Source organism: Mycena indigotica, assembly GCF_014461135.1.
Source record: "Mycena indigotica strain 171206Taipei chromosome Unknown Mind.scaff0002, whole genome shotgun sequence".
Lineage (NCBI taxonomy): Eukaryota > Fungi > Basidiomycota > Agaricomycetes > Agaricales > Mycenaceae > Mycena > Mycena indigotica.
The window spans coordinates 6,115,770-6,137,950 of NW_023503001.1; the positions used below are offsets into that span (position 1 = coordinate 6,115,770).

Here is a 22,181-nt window from a genome sequence, read left to right on the forward strand (position 1 = left end):
GAGGATTTTTTGTTTGTGTTCTTGGTCGAATCCTTGTCTCCCTCACCGTTTGAGGCCAATAGTGCGAGCGAGCGAGTCAAGCGACGACCGTCGGCTGCGCGTTGTCTTCTTCGGACTTGGTTCCGCAGAAGGCGAGGTGGGTTTGGCAACAGGTGTAACGGGGGTACGAGAAACAACCACAGGATCGCTGGTAGAAAACCGGTCGATGGAGTTAACCGCATCCCGGAATTCCTCCAGGGTTGGCCGGTGACGGCGCTTGGTGTGGAAACAACGCTTGAGCAAGTCGTTGGTCTCTTGGGTTATGTGCAGCCTCGACATTAGGTAGTCGTCGTTTTTCAGGAAGGCAGCATATGCCCCGTCGCTCGCGTGTGGTCTGCCCCAGGGGAGTCCACCGGAAACAAAAGCGCACAACATGATCGCGACAGCCCATAGATCACTCGACTTCGTCGAGTAACCAGAGCTTGCGGATGGGTGGCGGGAATCAAGTGTTTCTGAAGGGAGACATAAGTCAGGAGTGACACGCAAACGGTGTTGAGGACATACCTGGGGACATGTAAGGTAACGACCCGCACCAATGTCGGTTAGAGTATGACCGTTGAGTGGACAGACCGAAATCGGCGATTCGAATGTTCTTGCCGTTCCGGTCGCAGAGTAGGTTCTCTGGTTTGAGGTCTCGGTGGTAGACCCCCTTGCGGTGCATGTAAGACAGAGCATCGAGGATGCTGTTGATAGCCTCCTTAATGAGCTGGGGACGATTGGTGAAGACGAGACCAGAGGCCATGACTTTGAACAAGTCGGTGTCTGCACAATCGAGAACGACGAAGACAAATTCGTCGGTGACAATTTCTCGGTAGAGTGTAACAACTCCGGGGTGTTTTGAAACCGCCTTGTGATTGCGGAGTTCCTTCGACTGCAGCCGGGCATGTTGCGACCGGCGTCGGCATCGGGGCATGCACTTAACGGCCAGGTAGTGATTGGGGATGGTAGTGAACTGGGCTTGGTAAACCTTTCCATATGAACCCTCGCCGAGCAATGTGAGGAGTTCAAGGTCGCCGTCGATGATGGCACCCGTAAGGTCAGGAAGGGTTTGGGAGGAGCAAGACATAATGAGATGTTGTGACTCTTCGTCGAATATGGGTAAGCAGATGGTGGTTGAGAGCGAAGAGCAGTGGGGAGCCAAGACATGACCCACGGTCGCCTTTTGAAGACTTGCTCCCGCGGTCTCAGAGGTGAGACACCTGGGGCCGACGGAAGCAAAATGACATGGTGTCTTCACAGACTCCGCCCAGACGAAGACCAAGCTTATATCTAATCGTTTGATACCAGCCTAAGCTTCGCGATAAGATGTTCAAGTTGTCCATGTACCAGCAGAAGACGAAGCACAAGAAATAGCTAACAAATAAGTATGAGCTTGACATTAACGAAGGTTTTTGCGCCTACGTTCGTTGAGAGAAAGTGATCTCTCTGACAGGGCGGTTTGAGCTCGATAAAGACCTCTATGTCGAGTTGAAACGTCCCGCTCCCCGTTGTTTTTACTGCTTGTCGGGAGACTCGAGAGACAATAAATATAGTACGAGCAACTTGAAGAGTAAAGGGACGGGGGTTCGACGATGTACACGGTGGAGGAATGTCCGGGGAGCGAGAAAGGGTGAGTAGACGCTGTACATTCCAGCGGTTCAGCGACAATCCAGAAGACTCGGAGACGAAAAAGTCAGACCGACAGTGACAACAAGTCGGGTATGGAATAGCCGGGGCCGTAGTTCGCATTGCGCATGTACTTGTCGAGATTATGGCGGAGAGCGACAGTCAGGTATCACCCAACTAAGCAACTCGAATTTACCCAAGCCTAATAATGTAAGTGTGGAGTCCGGACAGACTTCGGACAGACTCACTTCGCTCGACATTTGGTGACCATCGCCAATACGACTCTTCCGTCTCCTCTGGTATGTCGCCACGGATGTTCTTAGTCGCGCTGCTGAGCCGCCTGGCGACTCCTTCAAGTTTTTTCGTGAGTTTGGAGGTGATCTCATCTCATGTGACGCGGCTGTGACGCTGTCACAAATGCACTTCACCTCCATGCGACCAGAAAATCTCAGTATCGACCTAGGCCTGCCTTGAAATTCTCTCATGGGGTTTTTCATTGACTTTAACCTACTGTACGGTGCATATAACGCGTTCAAAAATGCTTCCTTCAAGATCTAGATTGAAGATTCTAAGGAAACCCAATCCTGCGGGACAATGCTCAACGCTCGGTCATAGCGCTTTGATACCTGAGCAAGCGGCTCCTTGAACTATATAAATGGAGCGAGTGAGTGCATAAGGGGACTTATCAGTCTTTTTCTTACTCTCCCAGCGAGAATCATGCACCCATGCTTCCGAGTTTCCCAACTTACTCGTGGTCTCCATGTGCGTATTATTCAATGGCCCCAAATATTTCCTGACAATTAGCATAGAAGAGCGCCGCAGCAGCTGCGAACAAGTCCCTGGCGGACTTGGAGCACGTGGCAACGCATTGCGCGACATTCACAACCGTTTCACGCTTCTATCTCCCCATAATCTATGCCAATCTTGACCCCAACGATATTCCCGGTCGACCTTATCCCACTAATCATAATCATAATGCCGAATCCCCTCCTGAGCCCATCCTTCGCGCTCTACACGCCATTCGTATCCTGCCCAACGTCGTTGCCGCGCCGGAGGCAGCCAAATTGGAGCTCTGGCCGCGTCTATGGCCATGGCTACAATTAATCGAAAGACAATCGACTGCAGGCCGGATTCAGTTGGCACCCACCGTTGCTGAGGCCGCCATCATTTTGCTCCGCCCCGTCGCCTATCTCAGACCTCCCTGTCAACCAGCCATTCTGACGTTCTATGGTCGGATTTGGTACAACCTGGGTAGAGAGGTCCGCGAAGAAACGAGAGGAGCAACTGTTCTCCTACATCGACTGCTTTCGTCGTCTACACCAACTCCACCAGATATCGTGAACGCGCTTGCATCCGATCTTCCCAATAAAGCCCATGATCTCACGGCTCTCATCGTCCATGACTTCTCGTTCCAACCTACTTCCGACACATTCGACATAACGAACTCCCTCTTTCGTGTGGTCATCCTCTGCATGAATTCCAGCCATTCGGAGACGCTTTTCGAGGCTGGCGTGATCAAAGCCCTGACCAAGCTTGTTCGCTCGCTCAACACCGTCAACGCGACTACGATGATCATCAGCGCTCTTGATCTGCTCATTATAGTGATTGGAAAGGAATACATGTACCCACATCTCTGCGAGGCCGTTGCTTCTGGGCTCTTGTCTGCTCTTGTGGCTATCTTGAAGAATCGAGCCGTTGACGGCATACCACGAGCGACGCTCCTACATCTGCTTCGCGATCTTCTCCCCAACGCACTCGTTTATCGTAGCATTGCGCGCTGGTCCAGCACCCATAGCTTCCCCACGGTGGACTTGTCTGAAATTCGGAAAGACAGAGACATTCGTGACGCATGGATCTCTTTGGAAGGTCTGTTTGCCGAGGCTGGCGAGAGCTTCCGTGTCTACCGATCTTGCGATCCACAGCGGCAAATGTGTGAGAACCCTCAGGTGCACACACTCTTTGATCTACTTCAACTTGAAGCTCACCATGTCGTTAGTGTAAAAGCATCAAGCCTCTCACCGAGCTCAAACGTTGCGCAGGCTGTGGTATCTCTCTGTTCTGCGACAAAGCCTGTCAACGCGCTGCTTGGAAGGGACGACATCGTCAAATATGCAAAGCGGTGGTGGCGAATCCGATGACGACGGGACCTGGGCTATCCTGGTGTCTTCGGGAGAGCAAATACCATCGCCACCTCGTGTTCACGGACTATCTGCTCCACAAATTCGACATCCTTCTTGACCAGCTGCGACTGATTCACCGCCACGGACCACGGGTGCGCTTTGTCACCGTCTTCGACTACCTCCATCGTACGGCAGAGGCCCCCGTGACCATTAGCGTCCTGCTACTATCGGCGCCTGAGCTTGCTGGGTCCCGGTATCACCGCTTAGACTGGGGGGACCGGCTTCAGACTGGCTATCACCGGATTGTCTTCGACGGGGGCAGCGCATCCCGCGTTGTTCTTAAAGAAGTCCCGCTTATGTCGTCGGGCACCGAGCTCACTGATGGGCTGCTGGCCTTGTCGGAGCTGATTCCAGAGGGCGTTCGGTTGCCAAACAAGTCGGAGCTCGAGACGGAATTTCCGAATGTCTATCGTGGGCTGGCTCAATTGTGCGAATTGGAGTTGGACGAAGTTTACTAAACTCTTACTCAGTAGCTGATACGCTTACTTATAATCTACTTAACCTCCCTCCTTATTCCCACTCTGTGCATGATACGACTTACTTATACCAGTACAGACTGTACATACAGTACCACTCTCATTACTTGTGCCTTGACAAGGACTTGACTATTATATTACAATGAACAAAACTTTACAAAGATCATCAATATGTCAGTTTCAGGAGCCAGATCATACTACTAAGTACAAGGAATTTTGTGTTCAACTTCGTCCCTTCGCAATTCCCTTGGTCACGGTGATGATGACGCGATGGCGGAACCTGGACACTCCACATTCTTCCGTGTCGACATGTGCCCACAAAGCCGGCAGCGTTGCGAACGGACGCGCACAAGTCGTTCCTGGGCAGGTATAGCCGTGGTCTGGGGCGTGTCGCGGATGTTGGCGGAGGTGATTATTCAGCGCGGTGCCGAGACGGAACGTATGGTGACAGAGATAGCACTCGTATTTGGAGCCATTCCATGCGTTGTCGGTCGCGAGATGGCCGGCGTCAGCTGTCTCTGCGGTGTGTGCCAATTGGGGAGTGAGTTGGGACTTGAAAGAAATTCTCTTCGGGTCGGGAAGAGTGGACTGGACCCGCAATAATTGTTGATTTGCTGGTAAGACAAGCTTGTCGTTATTCGCATTGTCTGCGAAGGCGGGCTGGGACTGGGGCTGCGCAGCTTCAAGCTTCTTCGAGTCAGTGGCCAGGACCTGACCCTCCTTGGTCCGAAACCGCCTCACACCACAGATTTCGCTGCCGACGTGCTCCCAGAATGAGCCCAGGTCGTCAAATTTCTGTCTGCATGTGAGACGGCGGCATTTGTAGGCGCTCGGGTCTTCATGAGCAGGACTGAAAAGGTGCGTTTTGAGCCTGCCCATGCTGGGGAACTGCTTCGAGCACAGAAAACACTCGAATTTCGAGCCGTTCCAGCATCGGTCCGTCACGGCGGGCGTTCCCGGGGCAGGGTCGACGAAAACGAAGGTGCTTGCAGGATCGTGTTGCTTGTAGTAGTTGTCGATGTAGCGGGCGATTTGCTGGGCGTCCAGCCTGAGAGTGGCACCGCAACCTGCGCTGAGATGGGATATAAGCGCGGGCTCGTCGAGGAAGGCGTCGCTTTGGCAACGCTTCAGAGGGCAGGGAATTCTTGGCGGGGGGTGGTCTGACGAGCGCAAATGGGTTTGGAGCGCGTCGCGGTGGTCGAATAGGCGGTTGCAAGAGGTACAGTAGTGGTGACGCCCCGAGTGCTGATAGTGTTCGTGGAGCACTTGTTCTGTTTTGAATTCTCGGTGGCACTTTCTGCATCCCCACCGAGCAGCTTGGATGACCCCGTCACTGGGGTCGGGCGGGTTGTGTGCGCTGGACTCCCGATAATGCTCTTCAAGAGCCTTCTTGTCGACAAAGAAGCGAAAACAGTCGGCACACGCGTCGTGTGTATGGGCCACTCGAAGATGCTCGACCGTCCGCTCTTCAGTGGCAAAGGTCATTTCGCAGGACCTGCAATGTCGATGGTAGAGGTTTTGGCGTTTCGGTTTCACGCGTGTGCTCTGTCAAGTATGAGTGAGACCGACACTGTGTGGGCTCGAGGTCGTACCATGGTTGAATATTGTTGAGGTCAAAGGAGGAAAGTGCACGTGAGGACCATTTATGGAAGGTGCTTGACCAAATCGGGCCATTGTCTCCTCGATCATGATTTCATCAGTCAATGATGTCCTCAATGTGCAGAATAAGTTTCATATGTATGATAGTTTGTTAATACGAGGTTCCACATAGACAAACGAGTGTACTAGACTACTAGTAGATGCGAGAAGTGACGGTACATAAGACAAGCGTCTTTGGTGTCCGTGGAGAGCAGTCCAGCATAGAGCATAATCATAAGAGAGATGCATGGAGACGAGACGGAGCGGAAAAGGAACTGCATGGCTGTCTTCTTTCCTTCGAAAAACCACCTAGTTCTTCTTCTTCTTTGTGCGTTTCTTTTTCGAGTTTGGTCGCGGAGGATCCGGTGGGGGGGTCGGAAGGGAGAAGACTGGGGGAGGCGGCGGCAGAGCAGGCATATAATATTGCGGTGCGCCTGCCTGGCCCAGCCCCGTCATACCGGCATAAGGAAATAGCATTTCGCCGCCTTGTGGCGGGTCTCGGTAATAGTCGGCCGAGGTCGCAGCCGGTGTCGCGAAGTGGATGCTGCAGCGTATGCACCCATGGCGGTAGCTCGTGTGGGTGTGGCACTGGGGACAGAGACAGGAGTGTGGGTGTGTGGCCCCGGGATGTGTCGGGATGAAGTGGCTCCAGTGGAACGGATGGTCGCTGGCAGACATGCTGATGGGCGCCTGAAAAAGTTGAGCCACAGAGAGTTTATATGTTTTTGCAGTACAATAACTGTTCGCCATGTCAAAGGCCAGTCGTCAAGTTAGTTGGCTGAACAAGCGACATGTATTGGATGTCATTGTAGTGCTTTTTGCTGGTCGGCAGGGAAATAAGTATAGTGGCGGGCAAAACAAAAGGCCGTTGTGTGGCCGTGTGTGTTCAAGAAGTAGTTGCTGATGCATAAGCAGTGTGTGGGCGATTCCAAGGTAATTCAAGGCGCGATTTGGCTTGCTTTCGCATCCAGAAACTTGGCGTTAATTGTGGTAGAGTCTCAATGAGATTCAGGGCAGATGTCGTATCAGAAGTAAAGTTAAAGGACGCAGATGTATCCGAGGGCAAAACAAAAGGCCGTTGTGTGTGCGTGTGGGTGTCCCAACAGCAGTAATGAATATGGCCGCCACGACGTACATCTATCTGAATGTGAGTTACACCGCTTCTTTCTATCGCTCCAAAGCAATCACACACTTGACGCCGTAGTTTCGCTGGTTTTCTTGCCCAAGCTAAGTTTTGAAGGGGAGAAATGTCAAATTTCAATGCGGCCGGGCTGTTCTTTACCGCCAGTGGTGTCATCTGGCATTCTCAATGTAGTGCTAGTGGCGGGGCTTCTGTTGAATCCAGCGCGTACAGTGGAAAACGGGAGAGAAGGTGTAGGCGGCTGTGCACCGCTGACTCATCGATCAAACTTGACGACTATACAGATAAACGAGTGTGGAAACTAATAAGAGCTACTACACGACTAGTGTCCGTAGGGTCCGTAGAGAGCAAGTCCGGTATAGAGCATAAGCATACGTAGGGGGGATGATATAGACAAGATGTAGGAGCCGCATAGTTGTCTTGTCTTCGCTCGAGAAAAGGCCTAGTTCTTCCTCGCACGTTTCTTTGGTCGCGGGGGATCCGGCGGTGCAGTCGGAAGCGAAAACACTGGGGGAGGCGGAGGCATGTAGTATGGCGGGCCTACATAGCTCCGTCCCGTCATACCGGCATAGGGAAAGAGCACTTCGCCTCTTTGTGGCGCGGGTCGGTAGTAGTCAGCCGCAGTCGCAGCCGGTGTTGCGAATTGGACGCTGCAGCGGAAACACCCGCGTTGGTAGCTCTTGTGAGTGTGGCACTGCGTGCATAGACAATCGCATGGGTGGCTCCCCGGTTGCTCTGGGATATAGTTACTCCAGTGGAATGCCATCGCTGGGAGTGTTGGTGGATGCCAGACTGAGAACTTAAAGTCGGGCCACAGAAGGCTTAAATGTGTTTGAAATACAAGAACTGTCATGTTCGTCGTCTCAAAAGGCCAGTCGTCAGGTTCGCTGGTTGAACAAGCAACATCCATCGGAAATCCTTGTGTTCCTTGTTTGCTGTGGTTGGCAGGGAAATAGGGAGGCGAACAAAACAATAGGCCGTTGTGTGTGCGTGGGCGTCTAACAAGTGGTTGTTGATAGTATCGGATAAGCAGGGTGAGGACATACAGGTTTGTGGGCGGGGCCGCACTGCGTCTTGTTCATCCTTTGGAAGGCAACACCGACATCACACCATAAATTCGCTTGCCTGCTACCAAGTTTTCTTGCGTCGAACGTAGTGGCCGAAGTCCTTCGAAATACATTCTGAAGGCCGCATGAGTCGGACTTTGAGCATAAGATGACAAAAAGATGGGGTAAAACACAAGGCCCTCGTGTGTCCGTGGGCATCCAACAAGGCGGTTGCGAAGTGGTTGCCGAGAGTACTTCAAGGACAAGCGGTGTGTTTGTCTTTGGTCCACCTACAGGTTGTGTGTAAGGTTACACCGCCTTGTCCCAAAGATTGGAAAGGAATCACGCACCTGAGGCCATAATTGTGCTCACTTCCTCAATATCTTTCTGAGACTTTCTCCCAGAGCGAGAGTTTGCAGAATTCTAGTGTCCCGGTCGTTGCCGCATGAGCATTCACCTCAGAAGCACGCAGGAAGTAAATCTTCGGGCTTGATGGATTCAGCGGACACAGTGGGCTTTGAGAACAGGTCGTGGGCATTGACAGAGAGGAATGAGTGGCTGTGCACCTCGCTGACTCATCGATCAATCGTCAACCAAAAACTTTTCGACTTCCAACTTCAGATCTGTTTTCTTGCCCTTGAGCTCGTCGGCGGCAACTCACATTTTATGCACGACTTAGCGACCTATGATCTTCGACGGCCTCTTGGACTACATGTACATAGTACAAGTGTCATGAAGAACCACTGTCGGCATCGCGCCGAAACCGGCTCATTCTCTCCACCACTCGGATGAATTCAAGGTCGCATTCACTTGGTATAAAAGCATTTTTCGTTGTTTACTACTGGTCGAGGTTTGGACATGTTTTCAGTGGTTTTAATCAGTGGTTTTGCGATCAAAAAGTGGTTTTGGACAGTGGTTTCACCTAGTTGGGAGGTTCTGTGACACATTGATCTGGTGGTGCAAAAAATGAGTGAACTCGAGTTTGAGTTTTGAGATTGGTTTGAGCTTGGAGTTTAAGTGTGTCCTTGCATTATTTTATGTTCAAAATAGGCAAGGGCATAACTTGTGCAATTAGGACAACAAAAAATATTTTTAAAAAACAAATTTTGCTCAATTGTTCAAAATTTCCTTTTACAGGCATATTTACTAAATGGTAAACTGGAGAAACAACTTAGCAAGCTTGATCATCTATCATATCATGTAACACAAGTCCACACCAACCATACCTCTAGCCTCATACTTATAGTTAAGCCTAGTTATTCCACATCATATACCCTCTAGTGCTCAAAAGTTCTAAAAAATTGGATCCAAGATGTAGGCAAGTCAGAGAACAAAAGTGTGACTCTCATCATCATCAGAGTCACACACTCACCAAACCTCCCAGTCTCACACTTATAGTTAAGCCTAGCTATTGCACATATGAGTCTACTATACCCTCTAGTGCTCAAAAGTTCTAAAAAATTGGATCCAAGATGTGAGCAAGTCAGAGAACAAGAGTGTGACTCTCATCATCATCAGAGTCACACCCCCCCCCAAACTTCCCAGTCTCACACTTATAGTTAAGCCTAGCTATTGCACATATGAGTCTACCATACCCTCTAGTGCTCAAAAGTTTCAAAAAATTGGATCCAAGGTGTAGGCATGTTAGAGAACAATGATATAACTCTTATATATTCAGTTCAAGACAAGATAGACCTTAATCAGACATCATTAGAAAAGATATTGCTTCACCTAAAAACACTAAATTATATCAAGATATCTAGATATCTACACATTATGAGACCGAAGAATGCGCAACCTAGACCTAGTAACCAGCTCTGTTGACTCAGACTGGCCTATAATCATCTGGTTAGCACTAATTCGGCGCTTTTTCTCACCCGCAGGCTTGACTGCGCCAGGAAGCTGCACAATATCAGACTTGAATCGCTTTGCTGCCCGTTCATAGCCAGCCTCATATGCATTTTTATTCTCCTTCGCTCGCTTGGTCCCTGTTCGCAATTTGACTCCACTCTCTGCCCTGTCCTCTCGCTCTTTCGAGATTCGGGGGTCTCCACGACAGACGGCAAGCCTATTTAAACTTTTAGTTAAATCTTGGGAAAGGTAGCACTGGATGATACGCACCGAAATTTCCCGAACCCATAATGGATCCGATGTCCATTACCACAGTATTCGAGAGGGCCAATAGCAACATGCCGACTTGCACCTACTCGTTTTGCAAACAGAGCCTCTTTCTTCTGAATCTCGTCAAGCTGGGTTATTTTGCGCTTTCTAGATAATACTTCACAGACTTGCAATGAACAACGATGTGTCTAACTTTTCGCCACCTGCTCTCCTCAATGCTTTCCGCACACATTATCTTCGATTCATGGAGCAAGTTGGGCGACTTGATGTCTTTGACCAGTTTGTTCATGGTGTTCTGGAGGAAGCCTTCCAGACATAGAGGAGAGCCTGACGGCGGAGGAATTAGAGGTTCATGGTGTTGACTGGGAGGGCCTGCATGATGATAGGATTCTTCATTCTCAGGGAAACAACAATCCTCGCGACGAATAGGAAACTTCCTGGATTGGAGAAGTTGGCCCTCCTCCTAATCTCAATGAGGTTGTTGTCGAATCGCCCGTTGGAGTTTTTTCCGATGATCAACTAGAGGCCATGAGTAACAATATTTCACCTAGAATACTAAACTCATCTGACTTAACCTATGTTGTAAACCTGTGGTCATATGCCCTTGCATATGCTAGAGTAATTAGACCTGATATTTTTTAATCTATATATGGAATTTAAACATCTTATTTCTATTGGAATGGAAATTGAGTGTGACTCTGATGATGAGAGTTACTGACTCTGATGATGAGAGTCACACTTTTGTTCTCTGACTTGCCTACATCTTGGATCCAATTTTTTGAAACTTTTGAGCACTAGAGGGTATGGTAGACTCATATGTACAATAACTAGGCTTAACTATAAGTGTGAGACTGGGAAGTTTGGGGGGGTATGACTCTGATGATGATGAGAGTCACACTCTTGTTCTCTGACTTGCTCACACCTTGGATCCAATTTTTTGAAACTTTTGAGCACTAGAGGGTATGGTAGACTCATATGTGCAATAGCTAGGCTTAACTATAAGTGTGAGACTGGGAGGTTTGGTGAGTGTGTGACTCTGATGATGATGAGAGTCACACTCTTGTTCTCTAACTTGTCCATATCTTGGATCCAATTTTTTTGGACTTTTGAACACTAGAGGATATGGTAGACTCATATATGCAATAACTAGGCTTAACTATAAGTGTGAAGCTGGGAAGTTTGGGTGTGTGTGACACTTGATGTCACAGATGAGCATAACCGAATTCTCGAAAATATTCAAGTACTTGAGATTATTGAGCGAAAAGTAGCTATGGGTATAATCACTAGAGATAGTCCTTTCTACTAAGGGTGATTTTTCGCGGTAACATAATATTCTACCAAATCAGTATTGTGTGAAGGGACCAACACACTCAATCAGCTCTGTAAAGAGCCAGTGGTCAAAGGCCTGTTGGATGTCTCTTGGTTCGATCTCTTCTCCTTCCGGGTTGCGCGCAGGATAAGAGGCGGTCACGAGGTTGGCAAGATATATCAGGGGGATGCGCCCAGTCTTGTGACATGTGGCAAAGGAGATGCGACCGACAGCCATGTGTGCTGCACGCGAATCCTCATTCGATGAGTAGGTGACATCTCCGGGTGGAACAAACCATAGTTGAATGTCCGAGTCGCCCGCCATTAGCAGTTGAGTGCGGCCAGTGGTTGCTATGCAGAGAGCTCGAGCTCGGAATCGAGCATGATCAACATGGGCGATGTCGATAACTGGATCGGTCTGAATGCGAGCCGAGGGGTGGAATAACGAAGGACATGGAATGCCAGTTCCCTGAAGAAAACGGCAAAATGCGCGTCGAAGATTGAAAGATGCAAGTGGATGGTCGTCTGGGAGTTGAACAGCCCTTGCCAGGTTCCCTGGAGGAATCATAATATGTAGATGTGCGGGAAGATTGAGTCGCCGTCGTGAATAACAGATGTTGAGAAGTGAGAGATAATTGTTTCCGAATTCTTCGACGCAGCAAACTGAAGAGCATTTAGTAGTGGTGAGAGAGCGTTGTAAAGTGAATTTACCCAGTCTAGAGAGAACCCATTCTTGCACTGAAGTCGCATGCCAGAGTAAAACAGCTTGTTTTCGAAGTGTCGTCCGGTGAACGGTCCAATTAAGGCATGTTGTAAAATTCCGATACAGAGTGTATTGCGTTCGTCCTGAGTAAGTCTGCCACGCAATATGTTGAGTGGAAGCTGAAAAGTCTCAGTAATATACAAACGAAAAGCGAATTACTCACTAGTATTCCGAGATGGCCAGCTATAAAGTTGCGAAAGGAAGAGGCATCTTCCGCATCCTGTAGAGACTCCAACTCTCGCAAGAACTCAGGGTCCCACTCCAGGACGAAGCTGCGAGAGATGGCGCGCAGGTTACAGCCGCCAAGAAAATATTGAAGAACGTAAGGGGAGATAGTGTCGGGAAGGCGACCGTGAATAAGCGAAAGGCCAACAAGAGCACCTAACGATTTGAGTTCAATGCATCGCTCGAATGATATTCGATGTTCGGCCCCCTCCTCTTGTTGAACGAAGGTCTGAATTCCGTTTCCTCGCATACGAGCGGCTATCCACCTGGGAAGCAAGCGTGCAATTGCATTTGTTATCGTTTGCTCTTCGAGCCCAAGACCACTGGAGTTAACGATACCATTAGAGTCCGTTCTAGATAAAGTTGAGTTAATAGAATAAAATATGGATTAGCAAACTGGACCTACTGGCTGAATTCTCGCTTCGGGGACAGAAGAAGCGTGAAATCGTCTTCTTGAATACATTGCCTAATGACCTCCAGTAGGCGGTCTACCAGCTGGTCTTCAGGAGTGGCGATATTCAAGTGTGGTGCAGTTTCTGGTACATAGTCTGGGCGTGCTCCAGGATAGGTAAGGGCGAATATGTTGATTGGGCTCCATTCTGTGTTGCTATAGAGTGGGTGGGCTGCCATGGGCTCGTATGGCTCCCATAACTGCTTTGGCTGAGGCATCGAAAACTCCTGCAAAATCAATCAGTCAATCATGCTGGTAGAATAAATCGTGTTTGTTTGTCGCACGTGAGGGGTGAGTATGACTAAGTCATTGGGTCCAATCGTCTTGTCAAAGCGATGATCTTGGTTATTGGTGGGTGCTATCAAGCGCGCAGATCGACGATATAGTCGGCGATGATTGTTGGTCCGAATATCGTTGTCGTCCGAAGAGGTTGAAGAAGAAGGGGGATTATTGGCATCAGCCTCATCATCAATAACCATTTCCTCGACCTCAACAGTATCCGCAGTACCCGCATCCGAAATGTTATCCACCTGGGCAAGAGCACAGTCGCAGTGCTGGAACTCTTCGACTTGCCCTCCATCCTCGGTTTTGTTATTGAAGATCATATTCATTCGAGATGGCAAGCAAAGGTGATAACGTTGCTGTTGCCCATTGAATGCAGCCAGCCCTCGAATACCATGGCGAAAAACAGCTAAAAATGACTTAGTCAAAAGATGGGATCGAGAGATGGGTTCTACATACCCAAATGGACTATTAGTTTTGAATCACGAATCGAATATACTGGATTTGCCAGTCCAGACGCGTTCCCATCTTCGAAAAAGCTTCGCAGTGTAAGATCTCCAGCCCACTCTTGTTGAATCAGATTGTTGCGGCTATGTCGAATCGTTCGAGTGCCACTGTTGGAGATGCGAAGTAATTTGAAGTCGAGGGTATCGCCAGTCTGATGATTCTGGGCGCTCATAACATCTCCAATAAAACGCCATTGCCTCTCAGACTGCTCCATGTCATGTCGCACCATATTCATCAGCTCAGGAATTGAGGTTGAGTCGACCAGAGTATACTGATAGCGAAGCTTGTAGTTCTCCAAAAATGTATGAAAGTGGCGCAGGAGATTATGAAAAAGCATATATTTTGGCTGAATCAAAACTCAGTAAGATTAGCCAGGCAGAGAGAGACAACGCACTGCAGGAAGGTGAACTTGAACGTCAATATGAACAAGCCGAGTTTGTCCTTCGAATGCGAAGACGGATTGGATGAGCGCCTCAACTGAGGCCTGAGTCAACGCTTGAGACGTGGAAGGAGGAGCTTGTGCACGGCCCCTTCGACGTGTTGTTGCACCAGTCGCTGTGGCAGTAGAGCTTCTGCGCATATTGGTATTCGCATTGCGTATGACGAGTGAGGGTGTTGGGAGTGATGGTGTTGATGGGAAATGGCGCTGAATGGCAGTAACTCGACCACTATTTGCACCCGACGCTTCTTCTGGTGTGACATTTGTGGCTGTAGCGCGCCGAGAACGAGCTGCATTGCGATTGGAGGACATGCCAATTGCAAGGGCTGGTGCAGCAGTAACCGCTGCAAGTGGGCTAGTTGTGAAAGAGGTGATTGGCTGGCTAATAGCAGGCGAAGGGTGACCTGATGTGGAGAGAGGAATAGATGCCAGTGGTGAAACGAACGAAATAGTCGAAGTTGTTGTTGTGTCAAAGGATGGTGATGAGGAAGCTGAGGCCAGTGTGGGCGCAGTAGCCACAGCTAGGGAAGGCAAAGGAGTGGATGAGGAGGAAACAGGTATGGTGGTGGTGGTGGTCCGATATGCTGCAATGGGTGGCGCAATAGGTGGCACATTCGACGTTGTTGCCACTCCAGAAACTTCAAATAATGGTTGTGATGGGGTATTAGCAGCCAGAGTAGGCGCAGATTGAGTATTATTTGCTGCAGCCTCGAATTGCAGAAAGCGCAGATAGCGCTGGTACGCTTCAGGGTCAGCCATCACCGCTCACAAGGTGGATGGAGAGTGTGGCAAAAAGCAAAGGAATGGTGGAACAACTATAATAAGTCAGCATTAGAATGGTAGCCTATTTCTTAGCTTACAAGAGTGGATGTTAGACTTGGTGCAATGCGACGCAGTGAACGAACGACGAACAAACGAGAGCCAATGTCACGTGTGACGTGTGACCGTGTCATCGTGTCAAAGTCTATTGAAAGGCCTTGTTGTGCCGAAGAACTAAACACTAAACTCAGTAACTCAGTAATAATAGGAAAAGCATTTTGGAGGATAGTACTGAAGAAAATAATGGCAGGCTTTGGGGGCAAAAGTTTCCCAAAGAGGATTGATGAAGTTTCATCACCATCATTCCGTGCAAAACCACTAACCAACAGGACACACAACCACATCAAGATCACAAGCTCTAGTATACCGAAGGTCAAGCTAGTTTACAACGATAAATGCTGTCATAACTTGGACTTCAAAGAAGCTCCTCTCGCGGAGCTTGATGTGACTTTCGCTGCATTCATTCGCTGGGAAACCGCTCCTGCCAAATCGCCGACCTGCCACGACCACTCCCGACATTACCCGGATGCACCCGTCAACCCTCGATTGCCTGGCTCTGTTTCGCCCAGGAGTCAGCTCGATGCGCCATTTGTGAGCAAGCAATCTTTGAGAATATGCGTAAGCCGACTGACGCGCTTTTAGTGGGGTAAAACAGCTTCAGCGCGACGAGCGTCGCGCGCGCCTTGTGACGAGAATAAATCAGGCGACGTCAGTTAGGGATGCATGAAACGGCGGCAGCCTTGTGACGGCGTGCCAACGAATGGTATAAAGAGTCCTTCCGCGTCTGGGGATGCTCATTTCCTTTCCATGACCAGCGACCAGCCGGACGCTGTCGAGCTCAAGACCGAGCCCGTTTCTGATGTCGGACCCACTATGGAGGATGAAAAGACGCCCAACCATGTCGTGGACGACTACCCCCACGGACTGAAACTTGCGCTCCTTATAGTTGCCTTGTGCTTGTCGGTCTTTCTCGTTGCATTGGTTAGTGCAAATATCAGCTTAGTTGGATTCGAGGGCCGCTCATTATTCCTTCTACCCAGGACATCACCATTATTGGTAAGCTCGTATAAGCATCGGCAAGCAGTGCCTGAAGCACGCAACGAAGCCACAGCGATACCTCATATAACCCATCAATTCGAGTCGCTGAACGATGTGGGATGGGTGTGTCTCGCGTCGTTATTTGTCTTCTTTCAGCGTCACTTACTGATTTTCAGTATGGGAGCGCGTAAGTCGAGTCAATCCATCTCAAAGGATCACCCTCAACCCATTATTAGCTATCTTCTGGTCCGTCGTTCTGATGCATTTGCACTCATACTCATTCCACTAGGCTATGGCCTCCACGCAACTCCTCTTCGGCAAATTTTACTCTTTTCTTTCCATCAAATGGGTGCTTTTCCTGCCCTAGCGTCGTCGACATTCTTTGACGTCGTTTGCAGGTCTACATAACCGCGGTAACCTTGTTTGAGATCGGTTCCGCCGTATGTGGAGCGGCCAATAGCTCAAACATGCTCATTGGTGGACGCGCGATCGCTGGATTAGGCTGCGCGGGGATCTTTAGCGGCGGAATGATCATTCTCGGTCCGTCACTTGTGTTGGAACTGTTCTGCAACTATAACTCGCTCCAGCCCATGCTGTACCTCTCGCAAAACGCCCTCTCTATACCGGCATTGTGGGCATGATGTTCGGTATTGCCTCTGTCGCGGGACCTCTGATGGGTGGAGCATTCACAGACAAGGTTACTTGGCGGTGGTATGTTGCTTGTTTGTCCTCCAGAACCATCGACGACTTCTTGTTCAGGTGTTTTTACATTAATCTCCCTGTTGGCGTCGTCACTCTCTTTGTTATGATTTTCCTCTTCAAGATGCCTGCAAGCGCCGCACGCAAGCCTCAACAAATGTTTCTCCTCGATCGTATCAATCAGTTCGACCCTGTTGGCACCATCATCTTTATACCCTGCATCATCTCCCTTCTGCTCGCATTACAGTGGGGCGGCACAAAATATGCCTGGAACAACGGACGAATAATTGGTCTTTTTGTCGTCTTCGGGGTTCTTGCCATCGCATTCATCGCCGTCCAAATCTATACCCAGGAGAATGCGACCGTGCCCCCGCGCATTTTCAAGGTCAGAAGTATCTGGTCTGGCGCGCTGTTTGCCTTATGCCTGGGCGGCGGCTATTTTATCATCATCTTCTACCTCCCGTAAGCATCTTTGTTGAGTCCATCTCGACCATGTTGACACATCTGGTAGTATTTGGTTCCAGGCAATCAAGGGTGTCTCTGCCGTACGGTCGGGCATCGACAACATTCCCATGATCCTCTCGGTCGTTGTGGGCAGCGTTCTCGCTGGAGGCCTGGTCACAGTCTTCGGAATATACTCCATCTTCTTCGTCCTCTCATCGGTGCTCATGACCATCGGCGCTGGGCTCATATCAAGCTTCACCACCCACACCGGGACCTCCCGCTGGATAGGCTACCAAGTCATATTCGGCCTCGGTGTCGGTCTCGGGCTGCAACAACCGATAATTGCCGCCCAAACGGTCCTCCCACTTGCAGACGTTCCAGTCGGCACGACAATAGTGATGTTCGCCCAGACCATTGGCGGGGCGCTGTTCATCTCCGCGGGCCAGAACGTGTTCAACAACAAACTCGTCGCCGGGATCCTCCGCGAGGCGCCGGGCGTGTCGCTGCAGAGCATCGTCCAGGCGGGGGCCACGAATCTCGCGGGGACGATAAGCCCGGCGAGTCTTCCCGCTGTGCTTCACGCGTACAACGACGCGCTCGTGGCAGCGTTCCGCATCTCGATTGCCATGTCCGCGATCACGCTGTTAGGCGCGGTGGTCCATGTGGTTGAGTGGAAGAGCGTGAAAGGGAAGGCGGGAGAGTCACTTGTGGTGTAGATATTACAGCAATACTACTCAGTCCTGGCAGCGGTTTTCCAAATAACGCGTCGTCCAAATCCAGCACGTGATGGTGTCGCGGATCAACGGCGTCACAGACTGTGACATCCCAAAAAGCTTGACCTTTTCACCCATGGCAGCGGTGGGCGACATCCATGGTGAGCGGGTGGCCCTGCTGGCCAAGCCCAGAGAGATATTCGTCACCTCTGCCTATCTGTACCCTCTCAAGGTTCGCGATTTGCTGTTGTCTGGCCTTTTCTGACCTCCCTCCACAGGGTTTCTACTTTTGCGTCCGCCACAGTTTTATGTGGCCGCTATTTCGAACGCGGTTTATTCCGTGCTTAATAGTGTCGCTTGTCGTGCTCCCCACCCTCTTCATCGTGGCGTATCTACCGCAGGTCGCCTTTCTCGCCATCTTTCAAGGGAACCTGGCGTGGTTTAACGCTGTTTTCTTGGTGTTGGGTGAAGCTGCTGCGATAATTGCGCTGCTATTCGAGGCGTTCTTTGTGGACGAGACGCTGGTGAAGATATTCGATGCTGTGCGTGGCCGTCATCGGCTCCGCCAAAACTCCGTACTGACAACATGCATTCAGGTGTTGATTCATCAGGGCTTCCCCGCGCTCGTTGCCAACCGCCGTACCCTGGTCCCCAATGCCCCTGATGCTGTACAACAACTCGGAAAGGCCACCAAGTCCGCGATCTACTCCCCGTTCTCCTTCCGGCTCTCGTTCGAATACCTCTTCTTTCTCCCCCTTACCTTCATCCCACTGGGCGGCGGCCCGCTTTACTGCCTTGTCCTCGGCCGGCGCGCGGGGCCCTTCCACCATTACCGCTACTTCAAGCTTCTCGGCCTGGACGAGCGGCAGCGAAACGAGGAGGCGCGAAAGAGGCGGTGGAAGTATACCTGGTTTGGGATGGTTGCGCTGCTGCTGCAGCTTGTGCCGGTGTTCTGCATGTTGTTTTTGTTAACAACTTCGGCGGGAGCAGCACTATGGGCAGCAGATCTGGAGCGCAAGAAAACGAGAGAACGAGAGGGAGGCCCGACAATTCCCGTCGAGGTTTGAGCGTATATATCTTCCCTCTCGATTGTACTCGCTTGTAGGCTGTAATATATCGTATTCCTTGAACAGCAAAGCAAGCAGCAAAGAATCGAATACTTTAGCTTTTGTCGCGCACGTGACCATGCCGCCTCTTTCCACTCTTTCTCCATGTTCCTTTCCACATGTTCTCTGACGTCTTCGACTCCCACCTTTTCCCGCCTCCATGGGTCCTCGACGAACATGTTGTCTGTCGCTTGGTAGGCAGCAACGACGCGCCAACCGACGAGGAGGCTGCAGCCATGCAGCATAGCATTGCCACTCTTCAAGCCCAACTAGACCTCCCCAGTGGTCTCCTTGACCACACAGGGACGCGTTTTATTGATTCGGCCGAGATCCAGACGCTCATCGACCGCCGTCGCATCGCTAATGCCCCCTTCCGAAAACTCCCCACCGAACTCATCTGCACTATCCTCCTTCTGGTCTATAATGACCACGACTTTGGCACACGCCGACCCCACCCGCTGTGGCACCTCTCGCATATCTCGCGGTTCTGGCGCGCCGCCGCTGTTGGTTGTGCCCAACTCTGGACAAACATGGCTGTGGAGATTGTGGATCCTTCTCCGGAGGCAATGGCGGTCAGATACCCGCTAGAAAAGCTGGCAATGCTGTATGAAAGGGCCGCAAGTCTGCAAATCAGCGTGTCTTTGACGCTGTGGTCGTCGTCGGAGTATCTTGAGGCAACCTGGCTTCCTGTTTTTCTCGCCGGCTCTCATCGCTGGGGCACTCTATACATACGCTGCAGTGCTGCTCGATTTGCCTTGTTCGCGACACTAAATGCAGCCGGTCGACTGCCGCTGCTTGAAGCAGTTTCACTGCATTCGCTGGAAAGCAATAAAGCCCCATGTGGAGTCACGGAGCTCTTCGCCAATGCCCCACGACTGAGCAATATCGATCTGACAGATGCTTCTAGCCAAGTCCCATCCCCCATCCTCACACTACCATGGAACAGCATGGCCTCTTACCGTGCTACCTACGATCTCAGACTGCATCTGGAACTACTTCATCGTTGCCAAAACATAAAATCTGCCGTTCTTGGCTTCTTACCACCCCTTGCAGTTACCCATTCGCTTCCTCCGGCTTACCAAAGCCTGTCTTCACGCGGAACTACCGTCATGGCGCGCCGACTCCAGGCTCTTACGCTGTACACACCCAGCCGGGGCATCTTTCGCTCCCTTGATGCCCCCAATCTGCAAACGCTGTTTCTCTGTTGGGAAGTCATCGGCGGGCCTCTGTTGTCCTTTCTCCAACGCGTCCCGCCAAATCACTTTAGCGCGAACGGCAATATATTGACAACACTCGTCTGGGACAGAGTCCGCCTTTTAGAGGTTAATGGAGCTTCAGCATGGGCGGCTTTTCCTTCGATATCAGTTCTCCGCGCGCTGCCTTCCCTACGCCGACTCCTCATCCGAGTGCCGCAAGCCCACCAGCCGCTGGAGCCCTCGAGAGTGCAGCGGCAGTTGTTCCTTGTCACCCTAGCCCAAACACGCGAAACGTGCCCGATGCTGTCGGTGCTCGAAATCGAGGACGCCTTTCTGGCGTGCGAGGCAGAGGAGAAATACCATGTGCAGCTGATCCATGCTGTGTGTCTCCGCGCGGGAGACTTTTTCCGCGTGTTTCGGTGGGCGTTTGGCTGTCGTTGGCGCGCGGGGGCGGAGGCGAGGCGCCATGCTGTCGGCTTGGTGACCGCTTTAAAGGCGCAGGGCCAAGTAGCAAGTGGATTCGAGATAGAGGTGCTCGATTATTTGGATATGACTGGTCTGAAATCTTGAATGTATTAGTAGTAACTCTACTGAGATGTAGCTCAACATTTGTGTTTTGTCTTATTTGTACTATGGAATTGGTGTACGTGTAGCTTTTTATGTTCTACGTAGCCCAGCCAGAGTTCCCGCAAAACCACCACTCAGTATATTCGACTACTTTCACACTACGATCTGCTGTCACGGTCACATTTTTTTTTTTCGTGACTTGTCTTCGCCCATAATCTGACCAATTGCAATTCACTTTCATTGACCGTCGTCAACTTTCAAGCAGTTGTATACTCGGAAGGCAGTCCATGCGAGCCGCAATATAACTCGAGCTGTCAGCCTTGTGCCAGTGTTAGCCTGGCTCGATACCTTAGGCGGAGACCGTTGAGCCGTACAATGTTGGTAGTATGGTACGCTTCTCCCGCTCTCCCACCTTCTGATTTGAGAGCATTTCAGCAAGGTCTGCACCAGTTTGTCCACAAATAGCCTTGGACTCACCCACTTACACTCGGTCTCCCCGGGAACGCGGCTCTTGTCCTATGCGGACAGAACACGCCGCCCAGAGTTATCACACTCATCCACACACCTCGCTTCGTACTTGGAATGCCGGTCGACTAAGCGCCAGAGGTTCGAAAACCATGACCCCCATTCGAGCTTCGAGCTCCGAGGAGGTCTCAACGCGCTATTTGTTCGTTGTCAGTCAAACAGCCAACTCCTACTTACGCGCGCATACTGACACCTTATGAAAGCAGCTTATTCCCACCAGATTCAAGTATTACTACATCGTCCGATCGAGAACAACTACGTGCTTTCACACCACAAGCAAAAGACTGAGAGTATCAACTTGAATCACTAGTCATCGGAAGTTATCGTACGTTTCAATACCCACATCAACTTCGGTCTCCATCAAGTCCCGATTCCAGTGAAAATCTACATTGAACCCGTTCGCATCAGGCTCTCCTTGTGGCGGCTCGAAGGATGTAGTGCCATCCCAGCTCCAGTATTGACTCGACGCTGCAGGGTCACTCAGGCTGGCTCCAATCGCTTCTGCAACTGCTTTGGCTACCTGGTAGCAAATACACCTGCTCGGATCGATGGTTATGAGCACATCGAAAGGAGCACGGGCGAGGTAGCGATTCTGGTCAAATGCAGGATTCATGAGCTGACCCGAATATGCAGCGTATCCAGCTTCACTCGCTTCTCCAACCTTGTATTCAGCTTCGAACTGGTTCCCAGTCGGATTATATTGTGTCCACTCGATGGCCGTGGCGTCAGACGAAGAGGAGGGGTCACAGTACGGATTATACCGTTCCGCGTCCATGAATTGACTCGACTCCCAATCGGAAGATATAGGTTGCGTCAAGTTGACCGCACTCCTTTTTTTTGCCAGCTTCCTTCA

The 22,181-nt window shown here is 50.6% G+C and overlaps 7 protein-coding genes across 7 annotated transcripts; 4 read left to right on the plus strand and 3 right to left on the minus strand.

Moving 5' to 3' along the window:
• Positions 1–42: 42 nt before the first annotated feature.
• MIND_00290000 (Protein kinase domain-containing protein) lies at positions 43–1,105 on the minus strand (the record flags this gene model as incomplete). The annotated part of the gene is made up of 2 exons (XM_037359762.1): positions 43–491; positions 544–1,105. 2 exons carry the CDS (start codon positions 1,103–1,105, stop codon positions 43–45), a joined length of 1,011 nt encoding a protein of 336 aa, XP_037224857.1.
• Positions 1,106–2,361: 1,256 nt separating this feature from the next.
• Positions 2,362–4,282, plus strand: MIND_00290100 (uncharacterized protein; the record flags this gene model as incomplete). The annotated part of the gene is made up of 3 exons (XM_037359763.1): positions 2,362–2,406; positions 2,454–3,590; positions 3,641–4,282. 3 exons carry the CDS (start codon positions 2,362–2,364, stop codon positions 4,280–4,282), a joined length of 1,824 nt encoding a protein of 607 aa, XP_037224858.1.
• A 240-nt stretch (positions 4,283–4,522) lies between these two features.
• Positions 4,523–5,895, minus strand: MIND_00290200 (C2H2-type domain-containing protein; the record flags this gene model as incomplete). Its single annotated transcript, XM_037359764.1, has 2 exons — positions 4,523–5,845; positions 5,893–5,895. 2 exons carry the CDS (start codon positions 5,893–5,895, stop codon positions 4,523–4,525), a joined length of 1,326 nt encoding a protein of 441 aa, XP_037224859.1.
• Positions 5,896–6,247: 352 nt separating this feature from the next.
• Positions 6,248–6,616, minus strand: MIND_00290300 (uncharacterized protein; the record flags this gene model as incomplete). Its single annotated transcript, XM_037359765.1, has 1 exon — positions 6,248–6,616. The coding sequence occupies one exon, from the start codon at positions 6,614–6,616 to the stop codon at positions 6,248–6,250; it is 369 nt and encodes a 122-aa protein (XP_037224860.1).
• Positions 6,617–15,847: 9,231 nt separating this feature from the next.
• Positions 15,848–17,937, plus strand: MIND_00290400 (Major facilitator superfamily transporter; the record flags this gene model as incomplete). Its single annotated transcript, XM_037359766.1, has 6 exons — positions 15,848–16,324; positions 16,368–16,427; positions 16,477–16,618; positions 16,666–16,789; positions 16,838–17,239; positions 17,289–17,937. The coding sequence occupies 6 exons, from the start codon at positions 15,848–15,850 to the stop codon at positions 17,935–17,937; spliced, it is 1,854 nt and encodes a 617-aa protein (XP_037224861.1).
• A 121-nt stretch (positions 17,938–18,058) lies between these two features.
• Positions 18,059–19,001, plus strand: MIND_00290500 (uncharacterized protein; the record flags this gene model as incomplete). Its single annotated transcript, XM_037359767.1, has 3 exons — positions 18,059–18,166; positions 18,213–18,476; positions 18,531–19,001. The coding sequence occupies exons 1-3, from the start codon at positions 18,071–18,073 to the stop codon at positions 18,999–19,001; spliced, it is 831 nt and encodes a 276-aa protein (XP_037224862.1). The 5' UTR covers positions 18,059–18,070.
• A 158-nt stretch (positions 19,002–19,159) lies between these two features.
• Positions 19,160–20,806, plus strand: MIND_00290600 (uncharacterized protein; the record flags this gene model as incomplete). Its single annotated transcript, XM_037359768.1, has 1 exon — positions 19,160–20,806. One exon carries the CDS (start codon positions 19,160–19,162, stop codon positions 20,804–20,806), a length of 1,647 nt encoding a protein of 548 aa, XP_037224863.1.
• Between the last annotated feature and the right edge of the window lie 1,375 nt (positions 20,807–22,181).